Below are 27,095 nucleotides of genomic sequence, written 5' to 3'. Positions count from 1 at the left end.
TTAACCATTACTAACTAACACTTTTGTCATCACACCCTTTGTCATCACTGAACATTATATTGTCACACTCTATTAACAACTCCCTTCCTATCTTCCTAAATTCTGTCATTACAGTATCCATAAGAATTAACCATTCACTCTCTTGGGTACATATACTTGTATTTTCTCTCAAATTATATTCTAAACAATGCATCATGTCATAAGTTTGTACTTTTAAGAAGTCCATGAACTCCCAAAAATATTTTCCTTATACAGTATCATTAAATTTCTCTCACAAGTATTTCACAGCAAACACTGTACAGTATTCACATAACATCTTCCATTTCTAGCAAAACCATACTATGGCATAAACCTTCCTAGGTTTATTGAGTAATATTGTGGCTATGCATTTTTCAACCTTTTAATCATATTTCTTACGTCCTCAGCAGTCACTTCCATAACTGATTTGCTGTAACACTTCCATTTTTAATAACTGATTTTATTGAGAAAGCAGAAAATGAATGTTTCTTATGTTAGCTAGTATGTGTCATTCCTTGGCTTCTGTTTGTGAGCTTTCCTAGTGTCATGTAGTTTGGGGCTAATTAATTAGATTTACAGTACTTAGATTTACCCTTCTTTTGATGCATTTTAATTTTTTTCCAGCTTATTTACTATTACCGTACTTTACTCCTCAGCTGAATGGAAATAAGGAGAGTGAGGCTCTAATCAGCAGGACATCGGTGTCTCGCTACATTATAAGAGGAGATTCACAAGGAATTAGGATGGAGATAGCAGTAGCTGAAGGTGCCGTATCAGTCTTCAGCGGCAGCAGTGTTTCTCAGTTTCATATCGACACTCTGACGAATCAGGTCTGATGCTCATTTTTAGTATGGATGCATATCATGATTAAATAAAAGCATTGAACTCATTTTTGCTTGCATGTGTATTGTATAGATGAAAGATCTAATGCAAACAACTTTTCTCGTCTACTATACTGTTTGGATTAGAGAAAGTTTGGTTCATCCTGTTTTACATGCATTTTGTGGTTGAAAAAGGAAAGGGTATAAATGTCATTTTGAGGAAAGGACTTGACAGGAAACTACTTTACTGTACATTATTTTGAACAGTCACAGATTTCATGATTGGATTATTGTTATAAATTACCTCTGTGATAACTTTTTGTCTTTTATTATTACTCATAAAATGCAAACGTTTATGACTGTGATCATTAAAGAGAAAACAGATTAGTAGCTGAGTAGAATAGAAATCTATATGATCAGGTTCTGAAAATTAATAAAGACGAGTGAATGTATACATTGTGGAAGTCCTAATTGGAATAGTTGAAATACAAACATTAACAAACAGCATTGGATCCTTGTTATCTTGCTTAATAAATAATTATTATTTTGTTTTTTATCAGAGTTTAGTATTGGAACAGTGAGTTGCCAAATCAGTTTTTGTTAATAGACGTGATGGCATTAAATGGAAACCCTTTTTACCTAATGCAACTTAAATTTTTATAATTGCCACATCTGAAGAAACATAGAAATGCATACCTATTATAACACATTTTGTTATGTTGGTTTTTATTTATGTGTTTTTTTGCATACAATCCTGTGCTGTCTTTTGATAAAACTCATACTAGAGTCATCACTCAAAAATTGGTATTATTTGTAATTTAAGGTAGCTAAGACTTTGAGAATTTATTTAAGGTTACCAACCCAAAATTCTTTTATCCTTAAGGAAATGGATTATTCGTATAACATCTTATACAATCAACAGCATCACAAAGATCTTTTTAACTTTATGGTGCCTGTAATAGTAGGTACTACCACTCTGACCTTGGTTAACCTACTGTAGTTGTATCAGTTTTTTATGAAAGTTTTGCTATCTGTTGAAGGAATTCTCATTTTAGTAAATGAATTTGTTTCTTGTAATCACAAGTTGTATGCTGTAAACATTATTTGTATTCACAGACCTGTAAGTCAGATGTTTTCTTCATATTCTTCCTTTAGTTTACAGCCTTATTGCATGTTCTTTAAGAAGGTGTGATCACTATGTATCATAATATTAGTAATTCTGTAGTAATATGTATAATAATGGCAATAAGATCATTATGTAACTTGTTGGTTCTTTCTGTTACTGCAGACAATGCAGCTAAGATCAGTGAGTGTCATCCAGAACAAGATCTCTGCTGACCATGCAACAAGGCGGGTACGTTCATTGCACTATGAAGGGGATTCGATGCACCGCCAAGATGATGTAAGTGCCAAATTTTAAGCTATGATCTTAAATGTTTATGCTTTACATGTGTCATTTGAATGGCTGAAGGACATGTTAATCGTTAATCATATACTTAATACGTACATTTGAATTCTTGTGATTGTGAGTTAATTTTCTTCTGTATGCATGGCAGAAAGTTCCAAACCGTTACTTTCATTTTGAAGAGAAGCTGTTAGGAGCTCGAGCAAGAGGAGACGATATTGAGGAGTTAAAGGTTTGTGAGATTTAGCTTTTGCCTTTTCTTTTGAATCTTACTTTTCAGTCATAATTTTGTTGGTCTAACAGTTCAGTTAATTCACTCAGTACTGTACTATCAAATTGAATATAGGAATTTATTTGTATACTTCATGTATATATAAGTAGTTGTATGCAGTTTTATCTGTAAACTCATAAACAGAATACATTTTTATAATTGTTCACACATTTTCAGTGTGTTAATTACTGTTATTGCACTAAATGTGCAATCACTGTCTTTGACTTTGTTTTGGATTGGAACCATCAGTTGGGATATCAATGTCCCATTGAATATCCTTTTAATCGTCAACATTTTAAAATAGTGTTGTGCTCTACTCTTCCTTCTTGTGCACTTTCGGATTGAATATCCATCTGATCCAAATCTTCAGCTGTGTCCTTTCTCCAAGATAATTTGTTCCTTACCATTGGTCTTCTTTTTGCTACTTCCATTACGACTTCTCTGTATGACTGTTCTTCTCTTCTGTCCATCACATGTTCAAATGATCTCAGTCTGACATCTCAATCTGTTTTCCATCTTTCATTTACAAAATGACCTTCCCAAGCTGTCATTAGTAAAACTCAAGTGCCAGGAATTTTTTTCAGCATTGTCTAACAACTTTCTTTACAGGAAAAACTTATCTCTGCTTTGGATGAATTGTCTTCACCCATGAACAACTTGGTAACTGCAATGGACATTGCAGTCCAGGTTATTTCTTACCTATCTTATGAGGAGATAGACCTTGTGTACAAATTGCTCCAAGAGAGAGTTTTATCTATGGGTAAAGGGGAAGCTTCCCAAGATTCTCTGTCATCTCAGCAAAGTGTGTAAGTTATAGTTCTTATTTTTTATTCTGAATGTCTGTTTTATTCACCATAATTCTGTGTAATTCCCTTTTCCATGTTTGTACAGGGCACTGGGATAGATAGATAAGAATGTAGTACAAAGGCTAAAAGAAGAAGAGCACTGTTTGGTCAGATATTCATCACGTTTCTTTTTTATTGTCCTGTATTTGTATAATTTTTGTATTTATTTCTATCATTTCATAAAATGGTTTGTATTCTAAATGAGGTAGAAAATTTATGCATTGTATACAGGCCTTACAAATCATCAGTTTAGGCCTAATGTTCATATAAAGATTGCAAGCATTCTCTGGATTTCTATTTGTACACTTGTCTGATCAGTGTGCTACTTCTTTCCATTAATCTCAGTTTCTTAGTTTTCTTCTTGTCATCTTCAAATGTCTTTTCTGTTGTCCAATCTGTTTTCTTCTTAATACCCATTCTCAGCCACTTTTTGCTCTTCCCCTCAAATCATCCATCTTCAAATCATTCTTTGTACATCTTTTATAATTTTGCTCCAGTGCTTTCCATAATGATCTCTTATTCAGTATTTTGATCAGCTGCTGTTGCTTCATCCTATTAACATTATTGCTATCTGAAAAGACACCCTATCTTATAAAATTGCCATTAATGCTGATGGCTGCATCATTGGAATTCAGTTTTCTATTATGCGTTCCCTTTCTGTGAGAAAAATGGCCTTGAAGTAGTAGGTATATTGAAAAAAATAAACCATGCTTAAAGATCACACAGGGTACCATATTATCTATAAATATCCTCAAACCTTTGTGCACATGATATCATCTGGCAATGAAACTTCTGATATGAATCATGTCTACCAACAAGATACCCTGAGGGACCAGGATATAGCAACTTATAAAAAATTATCACTGTCAGTTACCTGGCTCACTAAGGTCAGCCATCCAGCCAGTTTGCGAAGAGCAGCTGACGTATGATAAATGCAACTATCAGCACCCACTGACTATCCTCCAGCCTTTCACCTCTGCATAAATATGGCCATTAACCTCATCATAATCTAGTTCCTTGTGACTCCTGTTGTGACCATGTCCTATCAGAATCTGGCAAAATTGTAATTGTTGTTTTAGCATATTTCTTGTTGGTGAGATTTGCTGTAATGTTTTTTCACACAAAATGAAAACCTTACCTAATGTATCTAAACTTTTCCATAGATAATGTGAATATTGGCAAACTGTTTGACTGTTGTCCTACAAAGAAGTGAATCATGATAAGTATTGAGAAAAATTAACAAATAAATTGTACTTACACAACCACACAATTATTATTTTTTGTTTGACAGCAAACACTTCAAAATGGCACTGATGTTAGGAGGAACAGAACCAGCAATAATGTTTTTGTTAGATATACTAGAAGATGATGTCACCAGGAGAAGCGATGACTTTGTGTTTTTCTTCTTCAAGCAAATTGGTACAACTTTGAAAGCACCGAATCTCATCCCAAGGATATTGGTAAGAATCATGGTTGCAGAAGGAAGCTACCGGGATAGTTTTTAGTTGTTAAAAGTAAAATATCACGATACAGCTATTTTAATTTGAGATATTTTCATCTGTTTGAGTTTCTTGTCTCTCTTGTTGTTGAAATAATAACATTGTAAATTACAACTTTACCTGTAATTTTAGTGTTTTTCTATCTTGTCCTAAGGACAAGTCTGGAATATATTTCCTTTGTCCTATTCGATTTTTCATATTTTCAATCTTCTTTTTTTATTATTTGTTCATCAAAATATAATGAGGCACAAAAACTACTGAGAGATTTTCCTTACTTCATAGCTTGACATCTAAAAGGCTCAAGTGTCTGTCTTTTGGATGCATGATATTGTATTATTTCCATGTGTAATTTTTTGAAGGATCATTGTAAGGGTCTGTAACTATGCTTGCCCATAGTTTATGGAATAAGAGAGTGTAATTGAGTGACCAGTTAGTATATGGGTTTGGCTTTTCAGAGACAGTCACTACATACTGCAAACTTTTGAAGTAGTCTGAATGTGTTTCCAGACTACTTACTTATCTTGCTGTCTAAAAAAATTAGATATACGGTGCAATAAAGTTTGGTATTTTGTTACTCCCCTTATGGGCTTCTGCCTGCCTTTTTGCTGCATTTCCCACATGCCCAGGCAGTTTAATAACTCTGAGGTGTTATATCTTTTCAAATATTTCGTATTGATAATCTCACGACAAGCATTTAATATGACTTTTTTCCTTCAGTGCAGACTTGATTGTCAGTGTCTGTGATTCCCATAAAGTTTTAATTGCCATTCAAATGGCATGCCTTGTGATAAGTTTGGTTCTGTAGCAGATGAAACATATCTCATTGTTAGACTGCAGTGGATATTTGTATAATGACCTTGTTCACTTTTTACTATTATCACCTCACTGCAAAAAGGCTTCTGCCTTTTTGCTGCATTTTCCACATGCCCAGGCCATTTACTGACTCTTAGGCATTATATCTTTTCAAAAATTTTGTGTTGATATACTGCAGTGGATATTTGTATAATACATTGACCTTGCTCAGTTTACCATTAACATCTCACTACATTAAAGTACTAATGTTAGCTCAAGTAATTATATCTCCTTTTCATGTATTCTCCTCATTCCTTCCTGTCTTGTAAGTAATTATGCATATATGCATGCAAGTTTTGTAAGTATTTACAGCAACAACCCAAGCCCAGACGGAGGGTTGAAGTCAGGAAGGGTATTTGTCTGTAAAACATCTGCCAAAACAAATGTTGAACTCAGCCATTCATTTAGTATTAGAAACACCTGGAAAAGCCTCATCAAAAACAATCACTCTAGGTAGGATTGAGCTGAGAATAAGAAGACAAGTGATAACAAGAACTACATTACCACCTTCCTACCCACACCACTGTACTGTAGCTGGTAATTTTGTACCCGTATCATTACATCTACTATCAGCACCACTTAAATTGTGTAAAACTCCAAGATCTAATTGAAATCCACCACCTTCACAGAAATTAGCCACCTTAATGTCTTGGGAATCAGGCGAGGATCTTGCAAAGACGTTGGCGCTCACATCAGCTGCATCTCTCTTTGGTGTAGAGAGGAGAATGACCAAATTCAAAAACTCGGCCATGCGAGATGAGACCTGGAGGACTATGGAAAGAATGGATACCTTCTTCATTCCTTACCTGAAGGATGGAATTCAGGTTGGTGGTAGCTTGCCATTTTATGCAGAAATTATATTCCAGCCTGGTACACAGTATGTTAATTTAACTGACACTGTTTTACAGGAAAAATTGACCCATCTTAAAGTGGTACAATTGAAAAAAATGGAATTGATAAATGCTTTACCTAGCAGAAAGTTAAAAATCATAAAACAAAGTCAGGAAAAATTACTTCACATATACCAGGACTAAAGATTAAGGATACAAAGGTGGAATGAATATATGAGGAGTGTATAAAATTGCAAGGTGGGGTCAGAAATTGTGTTTTGGGTATAGGAGGGCAGGTAGAGAGTAAGTAGATGGAGTAGTTAAGCAGAAATTGAGAGAGAGAGAGAGAGAGATGAGGACGTAATTAGAAGGATGATTATAAGCAAGACATTTAGGAAGTGGAGAGAGAGAGAGAGAGGGGTCAGTAACCAAATGGATCTCAGGGTAAGAGATTGAATAGAGAGATGCCAAATCCAGTCCTGGATTGATGGATGGAGTAATTTGAAGGTTTTTGATTGTGGAGGATAGAAGAGAGGTAGAGCTGAAAAACTTGAGAGTGAAATAGATAAGCATAAGGTTGAGAAATTCTGTAGCAGTGATTGTGAGGCCATATGAAGGGCAATTAAGATACTGAAGAACAAAAGATACAATAAATTAATGGAATATGTGTAAGGTACTGCAGTAAAGTGGTGAAAGTGTTTGTGGCTGACTAGGTTGCATTAATTTTATCAGGATGAGGGCAAGATTACAAAGGAAAAGGTAAGAGAAAGAATTTTTTCTTTGTATACAGAGGAATAATGTTGCTTAGTATATTACAGAAGTTGTATGGCAGAAATTTGGCTGAATAATTGTGGCAGATGCAGGACTGATAAAGGAAAAACATTGTGGGTTTAGCCATGAAAGTGTTTGTGAATCAAGTTCAGTAATTGTTATGAAACACTTGTGAGAAGTTTGAAAGCAAAGGAAAAAAAAGCTGTATGTGGCATACATGGACCAAAATTAAGCTTATTATAAAATTCAAAGAAGGGTACAGTGGAATGTGATAAGGGTGCATGGTCTAGAAGGCAAAATTGCAGGGAGGGGCTATGATTTGAGGAAAGCATGTGTTCCAATATGTACTAGACGAGTAATTTTTGTGTAACTTTGTTCTAGAAACAATGATATGCTATTTCTTCTTGGCTCTACAATATTGACATTGATAGAGTGATGCAAGAAGTCAGAGATAGTGCATTAGACGTATAGTAATTACAAAGTTTTGGGCTAGGTATCATCAAAGATGTGATGGCTGATGTTGGCAGAAAATACAGTGCTGATTAGGAATAGAAAACGGAAACTGCAGAAGTAGTGAAATAGTTTGAAATTGTTTGCAAGAGGGGAAAGTTGGAAGTAATTGAAAGTAACATTAAGCTGAGCAGGGTAAATAAAACCAGGATGGAGCAATGAATGTCAGTATGGGAGGTAGAGGATGGACCTGACTATTTGATATCTTTCTAGATTGAATGATACATAAGTCAGAGAAAAAACTCATATATAATTGCAGAGTTGTGAAGCAAGAAGTTAGGTTTTAATTGGAATGACTAATGCTTGCAGATGATAAAGTACTGATAGGAATAATTAAGAAAACTGCAGAAACTAATAAAAGAGCCTGAAAGTGTTTTGAAGAGGAGAGAGATAAGAGTAAATGTGAGCTAAAGGGAATTGATTAGAGTGGCTGAACATTAGGAAGATGGAGTAATTAATGTTCATTGGATGGTGGAAGAATGAAAGTACAGTGAACCCCCGTATTCGTGGGGGATGCGTACCGCAACCCCCCCCCCTGCGAATACTTAAAACCCTTAGAACGGCCCATTTTGATAGTTTAAACACAAGAAAAACCCTCTAAAAATGCTTATACCTGAGTATTTTAATAGTTTTATCACAAAAAGTGCATTTATTCATGAAAATTATATGAAAACACAGTAATTAGCGAATATTTCTCAGTGAAAAATACAGCGAATGGGTGAGTTTTCCGCGAGTAATGGGTAGATATGTTCCACATAGAAACCCACGAATGTGTGAGTCCGCGAATTATGAGAACGCAAATACTGGGGGTTTACTGTAGTTGATTTGTTTTATTTATTTAACAAATATATTTATATATTATATAAATATACATATATACACCTATAAATATATGTATATATATACATATAAATAGATATATATATATATATATTTATATATTTATGTATATATATATATATTTATATATGTATATATGTACTGTATATATATGCATATATAAATATATTTGTTCAATAATAAATAAAACAAATCAACTACTTTCGTTCTTCCACCATCCAATTAACATTAATTACTCCATCTTCCTAATGTTCAGTCACTCTAATCAATTCCCTTAGCTCACATTTACTCTTATCTCTCTCCTCTTCAAAACACTTTCAGGCTCTTTTATTAGTTTCTGCAGTTTTTTTTATTATTTCGATCAATACTTTATCATCTGCAAGCATTAGTCATTCCAATTAAAACCTTTCTTCTTGCTTCACAACTCTGCAATTATATATGAAGTCTTTTCTCTGACTTATGTAACACTCCATCTAGAAAGATATCAAATAGTCAGATCCATCCTCCACCTCCCATACTGATTTTCATTGCTCCATCCTCTGCTTAATGTTACTTAATGTATATATGCATATAATTTAATTTTTTTTATTTATGTGATTTATTTATTACTAAACAGAATGCTCACTATTTTAACCCCACATTTCTGATTACCTTTTCAGAATGCTTCCCTTACTCCATGGCAGCGTGTGATATATATACAATCACTTCTCAACACAGGCACACCATACACCTTAGAGATTCTGCATCCAATAATCCTTGGCACTGAGGACGAACCGGCCTTCTACAGAACTACAGCAATGGCAGCCCTTTCATCACATCTGCTACCTGAAACAGCCCAGGAAATGGTAATGTATAGTCCCTAGGAGTGTTAATTAAGGTTCCTTAGGAATATTAACTTACAGTCTTGGTTATGGTAAATAATCTATTTTGGTTCCATAAATTGGCAATTTAGTATCCCATGGAAATGGTAGCCTCATCTTTTTGGGTCGGAAATTTAACATTCTTCCAATTCATAGGAATAGTAATTTAGTTGTCTTAGATGTAATTTAAGGTCCCGGGGCATGATAAGGTGAATTTCTTAAGCTTGATAATTTCGTCATTAGGGATGGTAATATATTGCGCCTGTCAGTTGTAAATTGCGTAAGCCCAATGATTTAATCCCTGGGAATCTATGATAGCTAATAAATGAAATCCGTTTTATGGTCCATGTTCATTTTGTAAATTTTGCTCTGGAATTTTATTTCTGAAGAAATGCAGTAATGCATGATATTATTCTTAGCACCAGGAGTTAATTACATACTGTACTCATATATATTCAAATCATGTTTTACTCTACTTTACATATTAACACCTTAGACTGAGAGTAGTTGACGAAATAATGTTGTATGAAATTTTCAATCCAAAATTATAACAAAATAGAGTCTGATAGACTTTCAGCTTCAAAATGTTGAACAAGATATTTTTTAATAGAACTTCTGGTCATTTATTATACATTTTTTTAAGAGAAATGCAGGTGCCACATAATGAAAAGGTAATAGAACATCAGGTTGTTGGTAAAAGGATAAATTTTCACAAGAACATCAGTCCAAAATAAAATTCAGTTTGTAAAATCATCTTTCTCAAACTTACAAAAGTAAATTTTTGATAAGTTGTGTGACCCCAGGCATCAAAAAAGAGACCAGAGTTCAGTAAACAACACATAACAGAACAGATGGTCAGTCATAGTCTTGTAAACATACCCATACCCATCTGGTCTCCTGTAGGTGTTCAACTTACTGACTCCACTCATGGAGAACACAGGAGAAACACCTGATGTGCGAGGGATGGCTTTCCTCGTCATGGGATCATGGCACCCGGGTCCTAGCTGGTGGAAAAGAATGGCACTCTCCACATGGCATGAACCGTCACTTCGTTTCGCCAATCTTGTTTCTTCAACAATAGAGAGCATCGCCCAAAGTGATGGAAAAATGTATAGTCTTTTTTTCTTGTTTCCCTTTAGCATTTCCCAATATATTCTTGTTTCCCTGTGGCCATTGCTTAGATATTTACTTTCCCTCTGTGTCCTCTGCTGAGTATTATATTTCTTCTTCCAGGATTATGCTTAGAAATATGCTTGTTCATTCTGACCATTCACTGGACATTTTCTTTTTGTCTCTAAACCCTTGCATGGAACTTTCGTTTCTCCCTTTAGGTTTTTAATTGAAGTTAACTCACTCCTCCTGGGCCTTAGCAAGGTATTTTGGCTCCCTTTAGTTTTATTAGATATTTTTGCTGCCACTGGGCCATTATTAGATATTTTTGCTCCCTCTGGGCCTACCGTAAAGTCTCTTGAGATATAGAATTATCTCTGTGGACTGTGTCTTATGTAAACGTGCAAAATATCTTGCAAAATTATCATCACTGTTTTAAGAACTATATCAGGCACCCATTCAGTAGACCTAACAGGAAAATGAAACAACCTCATGATTAATCCTGACTCACAGATATTTACAAAGTACTAGCTGAATCTGTATTAGTCTCTCAGAAATGAATGAAAAGGATCAGATATATCACTAACAATCAAGCAAGTTATGGAATAAATTAAATTGTGTATTTGTGATTGTAAGTTCATTTTTAATGACGAATTCTGTAAATGAACATTTGGTATGGGAATGGGTGACCCTTTATCGCAAGTTTGATTTCAATATGTAGACAATATATTAGCTGTTTTACTTAAAGAAGTAGATGTAAATAAGATCCTGCAAAAAATGGAATAAACAAGTTCGTGTCTATTAAATTCATGCTAGAAAAAGAAGGTGGTTGCCTTCCCCTTTTAAGACATTATCAGACATGAACATTTTTATCATACATTTAGTATATGTAGCAAAGCAACAAATTATTTCACTTATGGTCGCTATTTTTTAGGACATCATATTAATATAAAAATCTCTGTATTCTCTTCAATGTTCCTGCGACCATTCCATGTTGTCAAAATATTAGTAAAATAAGTAGGGACATCTGTAATGCAGCTCATATTTTGGATAGATGCTGCAGTAAAGTTGTGCAGATATTTTGTGATAAAAGTGAGATGGAAAAATTGTTTGGCCTGTTTCATTGTGTTTTAGTCAGTCAGATCACTGCTGAAAATACTGAATATAAATGTAATCTTTTCACATTACATTGTAAAAAACATGCTTGTAAGAAATTGTCCTCTCCAGAGTAGCAACATTGGCCTGTGCATGATTTTACATTGGGCCAGACAAGTTATTAATGAAATGTCAGAGGGAATCAGCATAAATTCATAAATGGCCAAAAGAATAATGGTCCTCTTGTGCGCTTCAGTAAAATATCACACAAAATTGCTTTGTCCCATGGGAGTATTATGACAAGATGTAAAATTATTGTGTCCAGAAATCTCCTTGTATCTGCATTAATACAACTAACAGAGGAAGTTAATAATAATTAAAACCCAGAAGTACATTCTTGATCACTTTTTGCACAAGTTGTTTGAAGGAAGTTTAAAAGAGAAGCTGAAGAACTACAATAATCCTGATTAATTATATTTGCCTCACCTTGTTTTCTCCAAGTAACAGAGTTAATTCTAGACATCTGTTCCTCATCTGGAAGAGCTAATTGTAAGGTATTGATCTTTGTATGCATTAAAATGGATATACAACCCTTTCTTAGTGGTTTGTAAATCTGACTCTTCCTTGTAATCTTTTCGTTCATTTGCCTTAGATATATATATATATATATATATATATATATATATATATATATATATATATATATATATATATATACATATACAGCGTGTCACCGACTTACAGCAAAAGCGACTTACGGCAAAAGCGACTTATGGTGCCTTTTCAGCGCTGTTAATGGCATTTTACAGCGCCATAACTTGACGTTTCATCATGTTTACGGCACTGTTGACGGTGCTAACAGCAAGAATAGGCATCAAGTTAACAGCACTAACTTAATGCAGCATCAAGTTATGGCAGCAGACATCAAGTTACAGCGCTGTTAAAGCACCGATAATGGCGAAAAACCAACTTACGGTGTGGTGCTGGAACGAATCCCCTGCCGTAAGTCGATATATGTATACTGTATACAGTATACTGTATAATATATATATATATATACATATATACATATATACTGTATATAAAATCCTCCTTGTGAAGAGTGCATGGCTCATATTTCCTAGGTCCGTGGAGTGCTCCTAGCCTACCATACACCAGCCCACTCAGCTGTAAATGATTACCAGCTTCTGCTGGTTCAGGAAATGGGTGTGGGACTAGCAAACTTACTTGTGTCCTTTGGGTGCCACTCTTTATTTTGTTCACTGATCATTCTACATAAGTCATTGACTTATCAATACATGTCATTTTACTCTATGAATTCATCTTTCATACCATCTACTTCTTCATTTGTCCATAATCAGTTTCTTTTTTCCAGGAAAGAAATGATGTCACGTGTAGCTTACTTGGCCAGACCTGCTAAAGGTCTTTCCCTCAGTCTGTCTACAAGCTTTTATCTAGAAAACTACCTATGGTCAGATTGGGTAAGTTACCCATTATTGCTCTTGTCTAATATTACAAAATTTCTTACACCTTGAATTATGTATACAATAGCTTTCACATAATTCATTTTTATGAAAGAGGCTGTGGCATATTTGTGCATGTTGTTTACATTTCATCCTGGATCTTCTATTGCTTTCCTTTGTATGATAATGTCTGACTAAGGATGAATGCTACAGTACCATTGGTTCCCGATTTACTGGCATTGGAAATAAAAATCTGTTGGCAGGTTCATTATTACAAGTAACAAATTGAGTAATGTATCATCACCTACATGATAAACTTGGTCATAGTTTTCTAAAGTTCTTAGTCGGTGGTATTTAAATTTCTGTTGTGTCTGTTAATTAGAATACAGTTTGCTGTAAAGTAGAACATAAAAGCTGGATATTTTAACCAGGATTGATTCCTTCTTGTGATATTAATTCTGACATTCAATCTTTACAAATATGCAATTAATACCCATGTACATATAAATATTATATATATATATATATATATATATATATATATATATATATATATATATATATATATATATATATATATATATATTAATGTGATCTACTTTAATGGGTATTACTCTGCCAACAGTGACGCCACAGGTGTTGAGCATTTGTCATGATGTTTTGTATTTTGAATACAGGCGTATAAGACAACCCCCAATTTATTAAATTAGGTATGGCACATAAGTAAAATCAATAATTATTGGAATTATCGTACCAGAAATGTGTAAAATCAGTATCTTCAAGATTTTAAAATGTTTGGCAAAGCTCACCATTATGAAAAAATACTTTTGTATTCAAAATATAAACATCATGACAAATGCTCAACACCTGTGACGTCACTGTTGACAGAGTAATACCCAGTGGAAGCAGATCTGCATATTCCTTTAAAATTGGAAAGAACCTTGGTATTAACGATAACTGGGGAACTATCATGTTTGATTATAAAATACTACCAAGGAAATATTGGCCTTTAGCAAACAACAAGGCTCGTAAGTCAAGCATGAATGGGAACCAAAGTCAATCTGTGGAAACTATGAACACAGCTATGTTTCGTAAACAAGGAAGTTGACTACACTGATTTTCCATATCAGTAGCTTCAAATTATCTATCAATCTTAAAAGAGTATTGTATAATAAGCATCAGTAGCAAAATTGTCTAGTAATATTGCCTTATAATAATGGTACTCGGGATATAGCTGGTAACAAAGTGAGAGCTCGCTCATCATAACATCTAATTATGGTAATTACCTATGGTAGTTACTGTAATTACAGTTGTTTTGTCTACACTATCGATAATTGTGTTGCTAGTGATTCACTTGAATTACCTACGGTTTTTAACCATTATTGCGGTTTTTTGTTTACGGTGACAGTAGTTAACTATGACACAACTATCGACACTTCAGGGTGAGCGGCGTTAACCTATCATCAAAGATCTTGGCAGGATTTAAGGTTGTTTTTTTATACTCGGTGTTTAAGTCGACCCCCAAAAAATTTGCAGGGAGATTTTTTAAGGTTAAAAGGTTACCTTATACACCAGCATGTACAGTGTATATATATATATATATATATATATATATATATATATATATATATATATATATATATATATATATATATATATATATATATATATATATATACACACAGTAATACTGATCTTACACGATTCGAGTTGCGCGAATTCACACACACACGAACTTTTCACTGGAACCTAACTAATGGGCATATGTGATTTTTTCACAGACACGAAATTCTCGAGAAACCCTGCAGAAGTGGGTGTTTAGTTTTTTAAGTAATTTACAAGTTTTCATGCTTTTATGTGTAAAATCTGTATGAAAAATGCAATTCATTCTTTTATGCGTAAAATCTGTATGAAAATGCATTTCATGCTTTTATGTGTAAAATCTGTATGAAAAATGCATTTCATGTTTTAATGTGCAAAATCTCTATGAAAAATTCATTTCATGCTTTCATGTGTAAAATCTCTATGAAAAATGCATTTCATGCTTTCATGTGTAAAATCTGTATCGAAAATGTATTATTTTTATTTTTGTACATGCATAAATATGATGCAAAGGTAATTTCAGCACATTCAGTTAGTGTACTTTTACAAGATGTGATACCCATTTGCAAAGTTACTGCACTTTTCAAAGATGATACCCTGCAGAAAATGCTTGTTTAATGTTTGAAGTACATTTATAAGTTTTCATGCTTTTAACTGTAAAATCGATATGGAAAATTTATATTTATATCTCTGTACATAAATATCATACAAGTATTATGTCCATTCGCAAAGTCTTTGTCACCAGGACTTTACATGACCTTGAGATGGGTTGTTCAGTCGTGCTCATTTGATAAAATGAATTCGTTAATGTAATATCAGAGATGTAACTAAGAGTTGTATAAGTGTCATTCTTTGAAAATTACTCTGTTCACCTCGGAGAAAAGTGCTGGTGCAATCTGTATGTGCATGTAATTACAGCACGTTCAGTTGGTGTACTTTTACAAGATGTGATACCCTTAGTTACTGCATTTTTCAAAGATGATACCCATGTAGAAAGTGTGTTTAATTTTTAAGTTTTCGTGTTTTTAGGTGTAAAATCAGAATGGAAAATTTGTATTTATATATTTGCGCATAAATACAATACAAAAGCAGTACAGTTACTTTATTACAGTATCTCTCTCTCTCTCTCTCTCTCATTCGTAGTTAGCGCTCAAACATACTTTTACAACTTATTATTTCTCTGTATGTCATTACCTGTACAGTATATAATTTTAAATTGATTGAATTTTACCTGTACTGTACTACCTTCTACAAACATTATGTACATGTTTTCGATATTTTATGGAATTGTACTTTTGTTGACTGACACATGACGTTTTACCTAGTGACACAAAGAAAACGGCTTTTACTCTAAGTGACAAAGAAAACGGCATCCCATGAATTAGGGGTAACATTAGTATACGTACGCACCTACTGTAAATGCACTATTATGAAACTGTGCAGTACTCAGTTTTTATGTCAACCATTTACTGTATTCCTTTTTTATGGGTAATAAGCTAAATTTTAAATAAAATTACACTAACTTTAGTTCATTTAAAAGTTAGCTTAATACTTTGGTAGCATGATTAAGGTCATATTTAGTACTTAAACTCTGGAAATAAACATTTATTAGCATTTTTAAAGACCATGCCAAACTTACGCGAAATTCACCTTGCACGAGGGGCTCCGAACCTAACCTCATGAGTAATTTCGAGGTATGACTGTATATGTATATATATATATATATATATATATATATATATATATATATATATATATATATATATATATATATATATATATATATATATATATATATATATGTATATGCATATATATATATATATGTATATGCATATATATATATGTATATGTATATATATATATATATATATATATATATATATATATATATATATATATATATTTTGTATGTATGTATGTATATATACAGTGGAACCCCGGTCTCCGACCGTACCGAAACTCGACAAAATCGGATTCCGACACGAAATGCCAAGTAAACTTTGTGCCGGTTCCCGAACAACAAACCGGAATCCGACCCGACGCGATCCGACCAGGTTTGATCAAACATATGATGTTTGTAAACAAAAGTAGTTTCGTAACGCCGCCGCTAGTTGGCGTTGTTGGTGGCGTTCTTCCCACGCACATTTAAAAGCACTTACAGAAGACTCTGAATGGAATTTACCATAAATTAATACAATCCTGAACGTACACAATGTTTATGTAATTACAGTAGTACCGTGATACGCCACCAGGACGGCGCTTATGGTTTGTTTACATTCGCTTTAAACCACAAGCTGCAGATGCCGACGTAACTTAAGACGTTTTTCTTAATTTTTATAACAGACTCTACAGTACATTCGGCTTATTTTTAATATTGTTTTATTAATTTAATGTAATGACCAGGCTTGTTTTTCATTGTATTTATCATTATCAACAATTTTGTGCGTGCACTGTTACAGTACATTCTGGAGTGCATATGGGCTGCCTAGCCTAGCCTGCAGCTTCGGTCTACCACTGGTAGGCAAATTTTTGATACAGTATGCATTTAAAACTGTAAGAAGACTTCTAATAAGGTAAGTTATTTAACTCTGAACTTATTTAATTGTAATGTGTGTAGTGTTTTGTAAAAAGACAAGGTTGGAGTAGTGACTGGTGGTCAGGAACGGATTAATCCATTTTCAGTTATTTCTTATGGTCGAAATTGATTCGGAATTCGACAAAATCGAATCTCGACATTCCTTCTAGAACGGATTAGCGTCGGAAACCGAGGTACCACTGTATATATGTATATATGTGTGTGTGTTTACAGGCAGTCCCTGGTTAATGGCGGGGGTTCTGTTCCTAGCCTAGCGCCACTAACTGAAAATTGGCGATAATAGCACTAACAACTCGCTTAACAGTGCTGTTAACCCGATATGGGTGCTGCTAACCGGAGATCGGCGCCTTTAAGCCGGGATCAGCACCGCTAACCGGAAACCGGCACTGCTAACCGGGAATCAGCGCTAAAAATTCAGTTAACAGCGTTGCTAGACAAGCGCCATAAAACTGGATTGCCATCAACCAATGCCACCAGTAAGCGGAGACTGCCTATATAAGTATATATGTATATACTGTATATATATATATATATATATATATATATATATATATATATATATATATATATATATATATATATATATATATATATATATATGTATATATATATATATATATATATATATATATATATATATATATATATATATATATATATATATATATAAGGGATTTTGACAAAGGAAAATCTATTTCTGGAGAGGGGACCGTGTCACCCAGTGAAAAGTCCATTCAGCACTTATTTCTAGGTAATTCCGTTGCTAGATACCAGAGAAAGCTAAATGAAATGCTGGAGTTACTACCCCCAGAGCGAGCTCCATTAGATGGAGTCGTGTATGGAAAAAGGGTGAACTAAAAAAACACGGAACCTTATCCTATAGAGATCCCAAAGTCAAAAGTCCCACAGAGAGGTGCCAGAATAAACCCATGCACCACTCATGGACAGTACACAAATCACCGCTAGCCGCATTCCATGAAAGCAACACCCCACCAGAATGATGTTTACTATGGGGGGGACACGACACATGACAGAGGTGGGTCACTGGTGACAGGGTCCCCTCCAGAAATAGATCTTTCCTTTGTCAAAATCCCTTTTCTGGATCGGGTCCCGTGTCAGCCGGTGAAAAATTAACAGAGAAATAAATATCATTCTTAAACTGCAAGAGATAATAAAATGTAAGGGGGAACAGAAGACCAAAGGTCCAAAAAAATTTAATTGCTAGCAATAATAACAAATAATGTACAAATGTAACTCATGGGAGCTTAAAATTAACATGACAATATAAAAAATATACTTAAACAAAATAACTATACAAAATTGAAAACATTATAAAACAAAATAACTATACAAAATTGAAAACATTATAACATAAATGTGTCAATTAGACAAATATACAGATAACACGGTCAGGTGAGAAAGTCAAGGCACGCCTGACTGAAATGACGGTAAGGGGATAACTGAGGCAGTGGAGGAAGAATTGACTAGGAATCAGAAAGGGTACCAGAGGGAGGGACAACGTTCCCTGCCGCGACTGCTGAGAATTTAAGAGCTTCTAAGGATTTCAAATAGTGACGTTTGAAAACCAAGGGTGACTTCCAACCAGTGTATTTGGTAAGATCCGTGAAATTCATGTAATGGAAGTAGTTAATGGAGGTGGCCACAGCTCCAATATCATGAACTCTTGGGACTGAGTCAGGATTATCCTGCTTGATAAAGTAAAGGATTTGTTGTCTAATAGCAGACATAGAGATATTACCCCCCCTTCCCTGATAAAGAGAGGCCCAGATGAGATGTGAGAGGACCTGTCTAAATAAGCCCTCAATGTATGAACTGGACACAGGGACAGGTCTTGAGGAAGGGGGAGAATTTTCCAAGGCGACCACCTATTCTATGGATCTTCATTTTTGGCTAGGAATTTAGGGTGAGGAATCAGCAAAACCTCCCCTGATGGAAGGAAGTCGACATGGTTGGGTTCCTAGAGAGTGCAGACAGCTCTGAAATTCTAGCACCCGAAGCTAGGCTAACTAAGAACAACATTTTCCTCAATAAGGAAAGGTAGGGACAAGACTGATTATCGATATCTGAGGCTAACTTCAACACGTCATTCAAAAACCAGGAAACCGTATGTGGACGGATTACTGGTCTCAGCCGTGCACAGGCCTTAGGGATGGAAGAAAAGTAAGGATCTGTGAGGTCAATTTTGAAACCGTACAAAAATACTTTTCGTAAAGCCGACTTGACTGTAGTAACAGTACTAGAGGCTAAACCCTTCTCAAACAGTGATCTAAAAAAGGAGATTGCCAAATTTATGGTCATTACTGTAGCCTCAGATTCTTTCAAAAAGAGTGCTAGCTTCTTAACTGCTGAGTTGTACTGCTGAAGAGTGGAGACCCGCTTATCTGATTCCAAGAACATGGTATTGACAGGATCAACGTTAGCATCCCTTTGAGCCGCAAATTTCATAAAGTCCACAAAGCCAGGGCATTTTGAATTTTTGAGGAAGCTGACACAGTCTGAGTTTGTACTACTTGTGTTAGTTTCGGACTGGGGATTTGGATGTGGCAAAGTTTCAGTTCCAGCAGAAGTGGAAACCAGCTGCTCTTTGGCCAGTAGGGAGCCACTAGAGCTACTTGACCCTTGAATGTCCTGAGTTTGTGAAGGACCTTTAACAACAAGTTTACTGGAGGGAACAGATAAACCTTCTTCCACCTGTTCCAATCCAATGACATTGCGTCCGTGAAAAGAGCTTGAGGGTCCAGGTTGGGAGCTACGTAATGAGGAAGCTTGTTGTTGAGCTTGGTTGCGAACAAATCTACCTCCAGGCCCGGAACTTGGTTGCAGATCCAATTGAACGAGGCCCTGTCTAGGGACCACTCCGACTCGAGGGGAGTTGTCCTTGATAGAGAATCCGCCACGACGTTCCGGACCCCTGCAAGATGAGTGGCAGACAGGTGCCACTTGTTCTTGCACGCCAAGGAGAAAAGTGCAATCATTACCTGGTTGATCCGGCTGGATTTTGAACCTCCCCTGTTTATGCAGTGGACTATCGTGGCACTGTCCAGAACCAGCCTTATATGAATCTTCTTGGGGGAAGAAGCTTTTTAAAGTAAGGAAGACCGCCATGGCCTCCAGAACGTTTATATGAAACTGGCGGAACATGGGGGACCAAGTCCCCTGCACTTCTTGGTGTTGAGAATATCCTCCCCACCCGCTTAGGGAGGCGTCTGTGTTGATAACCAACACCGGAGGAGGAAATTGCATGGGGACTGACTTGGACAGGCTCTTGACAGTCGACCAAGGCCGGAGTCTCTTTTTCAAGATGGGAGGAATCAGAGACACCTTGTCTCTGAGGCTGATATTTGCTCGACTCCGCCACACTCTGTTGATATCTTTCAGTTTTACCTTCAGCAACAGATCTGTCACTGAAGCGAACTGAAGGGAGCCCAAAACTCTTTCTTGGGCCCGTCGAGAGGCTCGTTTGGACTTGAGAAACTGTTTGGTTGCTCTGGCTATCTCTTTCCTCTTGGGAGGAGGAAGAGAGAGCTTGAGAATTCAGATCCCACTGGATTCCTTTGCCATTGAAAACAACTGCTCGGAACCAGGCGGGACTTCTCCTGTTTACACGAAAGCCCAAAGATTCTAGAAAGTTGACCACCACGGATGTAACCCTCCGGCATTCCTCGACGCTGGATGCCCAGATGATCCAGTCGTCTAGATACGCGGCCAGCGTAATCCCTTGAGACCGGAGTTGTTGTACGACCGTGTCTGTCAACTTGGTGAAAATCCTTGGGGCTATGTTGAGGCTGAAAGGCATCACCTTGAAGGAATATGCCTGCCTTCTGAGCCTGAACCCCAGAAAGGGGGAGAACCTTCTTGCAACCGGGACGTGATAATAGGCGTCGGAAAGATCTAAAGAGGTGGTTACAGCTCCACGGGGCAGTAGGGTCCGAACTTGGGAGACTGTAAGCATCCGAAACTTGTCGCAACGAATGTAGGAATTCAGACGGGACAAGTCCAGAATTACTCTCCGCTTGTCGGAACCCTTCTTGGGAACACTGAAGAGCCTGCCTTGGCACTTCAGTGTCCTCACTTTCCTTATAGCCTGTTTCTGCAAAAGATCTTCCACAAAGTCCTGGAGATCTTTGGTCGGAGCCTGATAAAACTTGACTGGTGGAGGGGGACCATCGATCCAACTCCAACCTAGGCCCTTGGAAACTATACTCTGAGCCCAGGGACAGAAGGTCCACCGGGCCCGAAAGTGGTACAGCCTCCCGCCCACAGGATGTATGTCATCGGTCCTGTGTTTGCTTCCTCCCTCTGGAGCCTCTACCTCCTCTGTTCCTGGGAGAGAAGCGGGGGGCTCCTCTTCCCCTAACATATCCATGGGGCCTGTTGCCTCTGGTTGACTGCCTAGAGCGAAATTTCCCCTGGCTTTCATATGTAGCATTGAAAGCCGGGGAGGAGACGTAGGAGGGGGCAGCAAGAGACTGATGTGACGGGTTCACCAGGACATACTGAGGCGGAGGCTGGGAGGAAGAGGTTGAAGGCTGATCTTGTAAGGGAACCTGGACGAAGGACTGAGCCGGGAGGCGTTTGAAATGTTTAAATTTCTTGCTGGACTTTGGGGAAGGCCCGGCAAGATCAGACTGCTTCCGTTTATAGGGCAGACCCCAACGAGAACGGAGACTCTGATTGACCCTAGCCGCCTCAGATAAGACTGCGTCAACTTCTTCTTGTGGGAAAAGATTAGCTCCCCAGATAGAACTCTTCAGAAGCTTATTTGGTTCATGCTGAACTGTGGCTGCCGAAAAGATATGCTTCCGGCAGGCCAGTCGGGCAGTCATAAAGTCAAACAGGTCTTGTTGAAAACTCGCCAAGAGAGATTTCGTCAAGACCTGGAACAAAGAATCTTCCCTATAGACCAAAGAAGTTGCTTCTGCTAAAGTCAAAGAGTTCAAAGACCTGGCGAGCCTATCCTTAGTATCAACCTCTGCTTTCAGGAGCGACTCTGGGATCTTAGGGAGCTGCTCACTGAACAGATCAGAAGCGCAGTCTGGGTCAAGCCGAGTCACCGTAAACGTATTAGGGGCTCCCTTCCAGAACTCGGTGCCCCCGGGAAAGACGAGAGATGTCGGGTCCGTCTCCCGGAGATGAGGGAGGGGTTTACCTTCCAAGCAAGCCTGACTAGTCAGAGAGGCCACTTTCGAAGTACAAGGAGGAAGGAGAACATCACTTAGAGTGAACATAGTGAACACTCCCTTGGCTGGTGTAAGCTTAGTGTTCTCCGCTTGCCACTCCGTAAGTGTCCTCATCAAAGACGACTGGGCTTGGTCCCTAGGATAGATAACGGTCTCCTTAGGGACTTTATCAGACCTGTTCCAAACCTCCCCTTTTAGCCTGGCAAAACCTGTGTAGGGGGATGTCAGGTCCGAAGGATAGAATTCCAACTCTTCCACTCTCCTTGTGCCCAAACCCTCTATGGTGAGAGTACCTTCGTACTCGGGAGCATAAAGGGCCAGACGCCAAGGATTTCCCAGATCGAAGGGAGGGAGAGTGGAAGGGTCAGGAACAGAATGAGACCTAGAACGAGATCCGCCGTCGGCCAGTCCTTGGATGAATTCCTGTTGTGACTCCACCTTCTCCGAAAGAGACTGAAAAGAATTGGCAAGACCAGAAAGCTTGCTGTCTACCCTCGCGTCGATTCTCTCAAAGCTCGCGTCGATTCTCTCAAGGAAATGCTCGAAGAAAGAGTCCGTATCCAAAGCAGGAGGAGGGGGAACCACTTGACGCGACTGAGACTCTGCTTGTGACCCGGAGGGGGAGGCTGTACTCGTCGACGGAACGGGGATCGCCGCCCGTGACGCCGCCAGAGGGACCTCAGATTGACCTGCTGGAGTAGGTAAGGTTTTCTTCCTGACAGACTTCACCTTCGGGACAATAGATCCAGACATGCCCGTAAGGTATGAGGATTTAGAGAAACCTTTAAAAGAGGAAACGGTGGAAGAAGGAGAGCTAAACAGTGAAGAACCTGCCTCACTTACCCCCTTACCTGCTTGATGCTCCGGGACAATGTTCGGAGATTCAAGGCCAAGGTCAAGATCCGCCGTGTCTTCAGAAACGCCACCGCTCAGGGCCGAACCGCCTGGAGAGGGCTGGGTCAACTCCCGAATCCCGGCAATCAACGGAGCAGCAACATCGTCGGTGACTGAAGCTGTGATCCAAGCGCCGGGAAAAAGGACATTGCAAATGTCCTTCGAGAGTATATAGGGATTGCCAGCTCCTACGTTGCGTCCGAAGCCGCTAACCCAGACTTTAAGGGCCTGGAGCGAAGCATCACGAGACTTGCGGTCAGCCTGCCGGAAGAAAAACATTATTGCGGTTTACCGAAGGTGGGGGAAATCGGAAATTCGTATAAAATACAGTTTGGCTAAAAAGGAAAGATGCATGACAACCTACCGAATCATCGATAGTTTGCTCGTAAAGAGCGTAGCAAACATCACATCCGTCAGGGTGCCAAACAATGAGATCCCCTACGTGGACCGCACACCCGGAGTGGGACCGACAAACTTCATGGCCGCTGGCCTGGTGGAGGGCTGCGGAGCACCCCTGTTCTTGGCAGTGCACCACCTGTAAAAGTATGAGATTATGAGTACACCGTGTAAGGTGCCGGAGTAGTGTGCCGGAGCAACACATTAGTATATAAAATAAAACCGTGAAACCTGCCGGAATGATCCGGAAGGTAACCGGATTAAAATAAAATCTCATACAAAATAAACATAATAAACATAATTTCTGGATCGGGGTCCCGTGTCACCCGGTGAAATAGTCCATTCAGCACTTATTTCTAGGTAATTCCGTAATCCTTTAAATATACCGGAACTAGCCGGAGTAACATGCCTTAAAAGTAAGTGACGGATACAAAATAAAATGGGAAGGTTAAAACTGTCCGGAGTAAGCGCATTCCCGGCAACTAAGAATGAAATTCTGAAACTAGCGATAACGGAAGACCGTTAAACACTAGAACCGCCGGAGCGGGAAGCAAGGAATGCGCCTCGAATAACAGAAAAGCAGACAGTGGTTAGCTAAAGGAAGGGAACGTCAAAGGTCCGGAAACGAAGACAGTCAGGTGGAAAACACTAACTGGCCACGAGAATAGGACTAAACCGGAGTGTCGTCAAATTAAACGACACGCCGGAGATGACGTACGGAGGGGAGGGATGGATAGACCAGGAGGAAGAACCGTAAAGAAGCGACCAGAGAGTGGGAATGCACAATCCGGGCGCTCCGGGTCCTCATGTCCACTCGCTGACTGAGACAGCTACCCAGCAAGCACGAGAGAAGCAGGAGAGGGAGAGGAACAACCTCCATGGTCAAAAAGGGGGGCGGGGGGAGAGGAGGCAAAGAAGGCCAAAGATGGTGGACGGGAGAGGGGGAAGCTCCCCCGGCCACCAGCAGTCCCAGGAGGGGGTATAGGCTGGTAAAGTCAGAGACCGTACCAAGGGCAGGCCAAACAATGCAGAGGAAGGGGACACAGGCTATAGGCTAAAAGGAAAGGAATGCTCCCAAACCTTGATAAGTTAACAGGACTGAAAACGAATCAAGGGGAGAGAGAGCACTCGGGAGGGGGAAGGGGTAAGGGTGTGTCGACATAACCAATAACTGGAAACTAACCTTAAGAAATGACAAAACTAGGGTAGGCTACGTGATGTCCCTCGCTATCCCAGCTTAACCAAGAGGCTTATTAGCCTAAGCGAAAAGCCGAAACAGGGAGAGGGAAGCTACACGAGATCCCTCGCTATTTCAGCTTAAACAAGAGGCTTATTAGCCTACGCGGTGCCGAAACAGGGGAAGGGAAAACAAAAGATGAAAAGACCCTAGGTAAAACTTAAGGAGAGCGCCGCATTGGAAAAACGTACACAAAACACAATGATGGACATGTGAACGAAACGAATGATCAACCCCCTTTTTTCATGGAAAAAAGGGGGGCAATAGCCTAATGCCCCAGAAAAGGTAATACTAAAGCTAACAACCAACCCATGATAAATGGATAAAAAACTAACAAAACGAATATAAGAGGAGGACCATACCCAACCCGATGTGGACGTGAAGGGAAATGGCCGCCCTCTAACAAAAGAAATATCCATAATAATCAACAAATATCAAATGCATCCGAACACAAGGGCAAAGATTAAACAAATAATCTTAACCGTAACAATGAAAATAAAATTCCCAGAAGCTAAGAGAAGTGAAGGGCAAAAATAAGGCATGTTAAGGAAATGATAAGAGGCGAATAGGCCCGAGGGGGTAGCCCGAAGCCTAAACGCCAGCCTTCACTCTCGAAGCAAAGGGATACAAAGGTCAATCAATCAAAATCACTAATTAGACTTCACGAATAGGAAAAATATCCTAAACATGAAGAGGAACAGTGAGAAAGATCGAAAAACAAGGCGACCCAAGTTCACGAACCACGCATGGAGGTCACATGAGGCCGCGAGAGGAGATCGAGACGGGCGTTATAAATCCCCTTAATTACTAGACTAAAGGGAAATAAGGAGCCTCAATCGCCTCAAAGAAAAAACGTAACACTGGTACTCAACTTTGATGAAGAAAGACCTTGCGAGGATGCCATAATGATGCAAATAAGCACAAGATAAAAAGCACAACGAAAACACATGTGACCACAGGTGCTTGCTGAAATGGAATGCGGCTAGCGGTGATTTGTGTACTGTCCGCGAGTGGTGCATGGGTTTGTAACGGCACCTCTCTGTGGGACTTTTGACTTTGGGATCTCTATAGGATAAGGTTCCGTGTTTTTTTAGTTCACCCTTTTCCATACACGACTCCATCTAATGGAGCTCGCTCTGGGGGTAGTAACTCCAGCATTTCATTTAGCTTTCTCTGGTATCTAGCAACGGAATTACCTAGAAATAAGTGCTGAATGGACTTTTTCACCGGCTGACACGGGACCCGATCCAGAAATATATATACAGTATACAAGTATATATATATATATATATATATATATATATATATATATATATATTAACTTTATCACATACACAATTGTTCTGTGCATTAGTAGAATTACTAAAAGGACCTCATTCAAACTGGATGGTATTTAATGGAGTTTTTATTCAAAAAGTTACAAGCTTTCTTGGACAAACAGTCCACATTATCAAGTATCCGTACAATGAGCAAACGCATAGTCCGGCTGTATTTATATCTGTGTGCTGGGTACTTTTGATCCTATAATCGCCTAGCTCTTCCTGTGTGACCTCCACCCTCTCTTGACCTTGGTCTTTCTCTGATCCCTGGTTCCAGATGTCCGTTTTCCGTGCGTTCTCTTGCGTTTTTTCTTCGTTTCCTTGCTACTGTGGAGTATATGATTTTTCTAGATATGCTGTCTTCAAAGCCGTTTCCGGACAACAACTCTATTGCACCCATCAACAGGAAGCTAAATAATTTCAAATTGACAGGCAGCTACAAAAACACCATTAGGAATAAAATAGTTAGAAACAAAAAGTCGGTAGAGGGGGAAGAGATTAGAGGGGGTTTATATGGCAGCGTGTCTAGACTGTGAAGAAGGGTACTATGGCGAAACTGGCAAATCATGTAAAGAGCGAAGCAAACAACATCTGCAGAACATAAGGCATTATAATCAGACGTCGGCAGTTGCCAAACACTGTTGGGAAAATGATCAC

At 38.1% G+C, this 27,095-nt stretch overlaps 1 protein-coding gene across 3 annotated transcripts in view; it reads left to right on the top strand.

Annotated features, from left to right (window-relative positions):
- LOC136848660 (hemolymph clottable protein-like) overlaps positions 1 to 27,095 on the top strand; it is a 91,528-nt gene that overhangs the window by 23,912 nt on the left and 40,521 nt on the right. For all 3 annotated transcript variants that reach the window (XR_010856088.1, XM_067121095.1, XM_067121094.1), the window contains exons 8-16: positions 675 to 848; positions 2,128 to 2,241; positions 2,396 to 2,476; positions 3,125 to 3,321; positions 4,652 to 4,820; positions 6,341 to 6,535; positions 9,322 to 9,507; positions 10,426 to 10,631; positions 13,103 to 13,208. Coding sequence is in view for 2 of the 3 variants with exons in the window: in XM_067121095.1 (XP_066977196.1) it covers positions 675 to 848; positions 2,128 to 2,241; positions 2,396 to 2,476; positions 3,125 to 3,321; positions 4,652 to 4,820; positions 6,341 to 6,535; positions 9,322 to 9,507; positions 10,426 to 10,631; positions 13,103 to 13,208 (1,428 nt within the window). In the remaining variant the exon portion in view is untranslated. The remainder of the gene's footprint in view (positions 1 to 674; positions 849 to 2,127; positions 2,242 to 2,395; positions 2,477 to 3,124; positions 3,322 to 4,651; positions 4,821 to 6,340; positions 6,536 to 9,321; positions 9,508 to 10,425; positions 10,632 to 13,102; positions 13,209 to 27,095) is intronic.

The sequence above is a fragment of the Macrobrachium rosenbergii genome, chromosome 19, assembly GCF_040412425.1.
Source record: "Macrobrachium rosenbergii isolate ZJJX-2024 chromosome 19, ASM4041242v1, whole genome shotgun sequence".
Classification (NCBI taxonomy): Eukaryota; Metazoa; Arthropoda; class Malacostraca; order Decapoda; family Palaemonidae; genus Macrobrachium; species Macrobrachium rosenbergii.
This window is presented reverse-complemented; position numbering and strand designations above follow the sequence as displayed.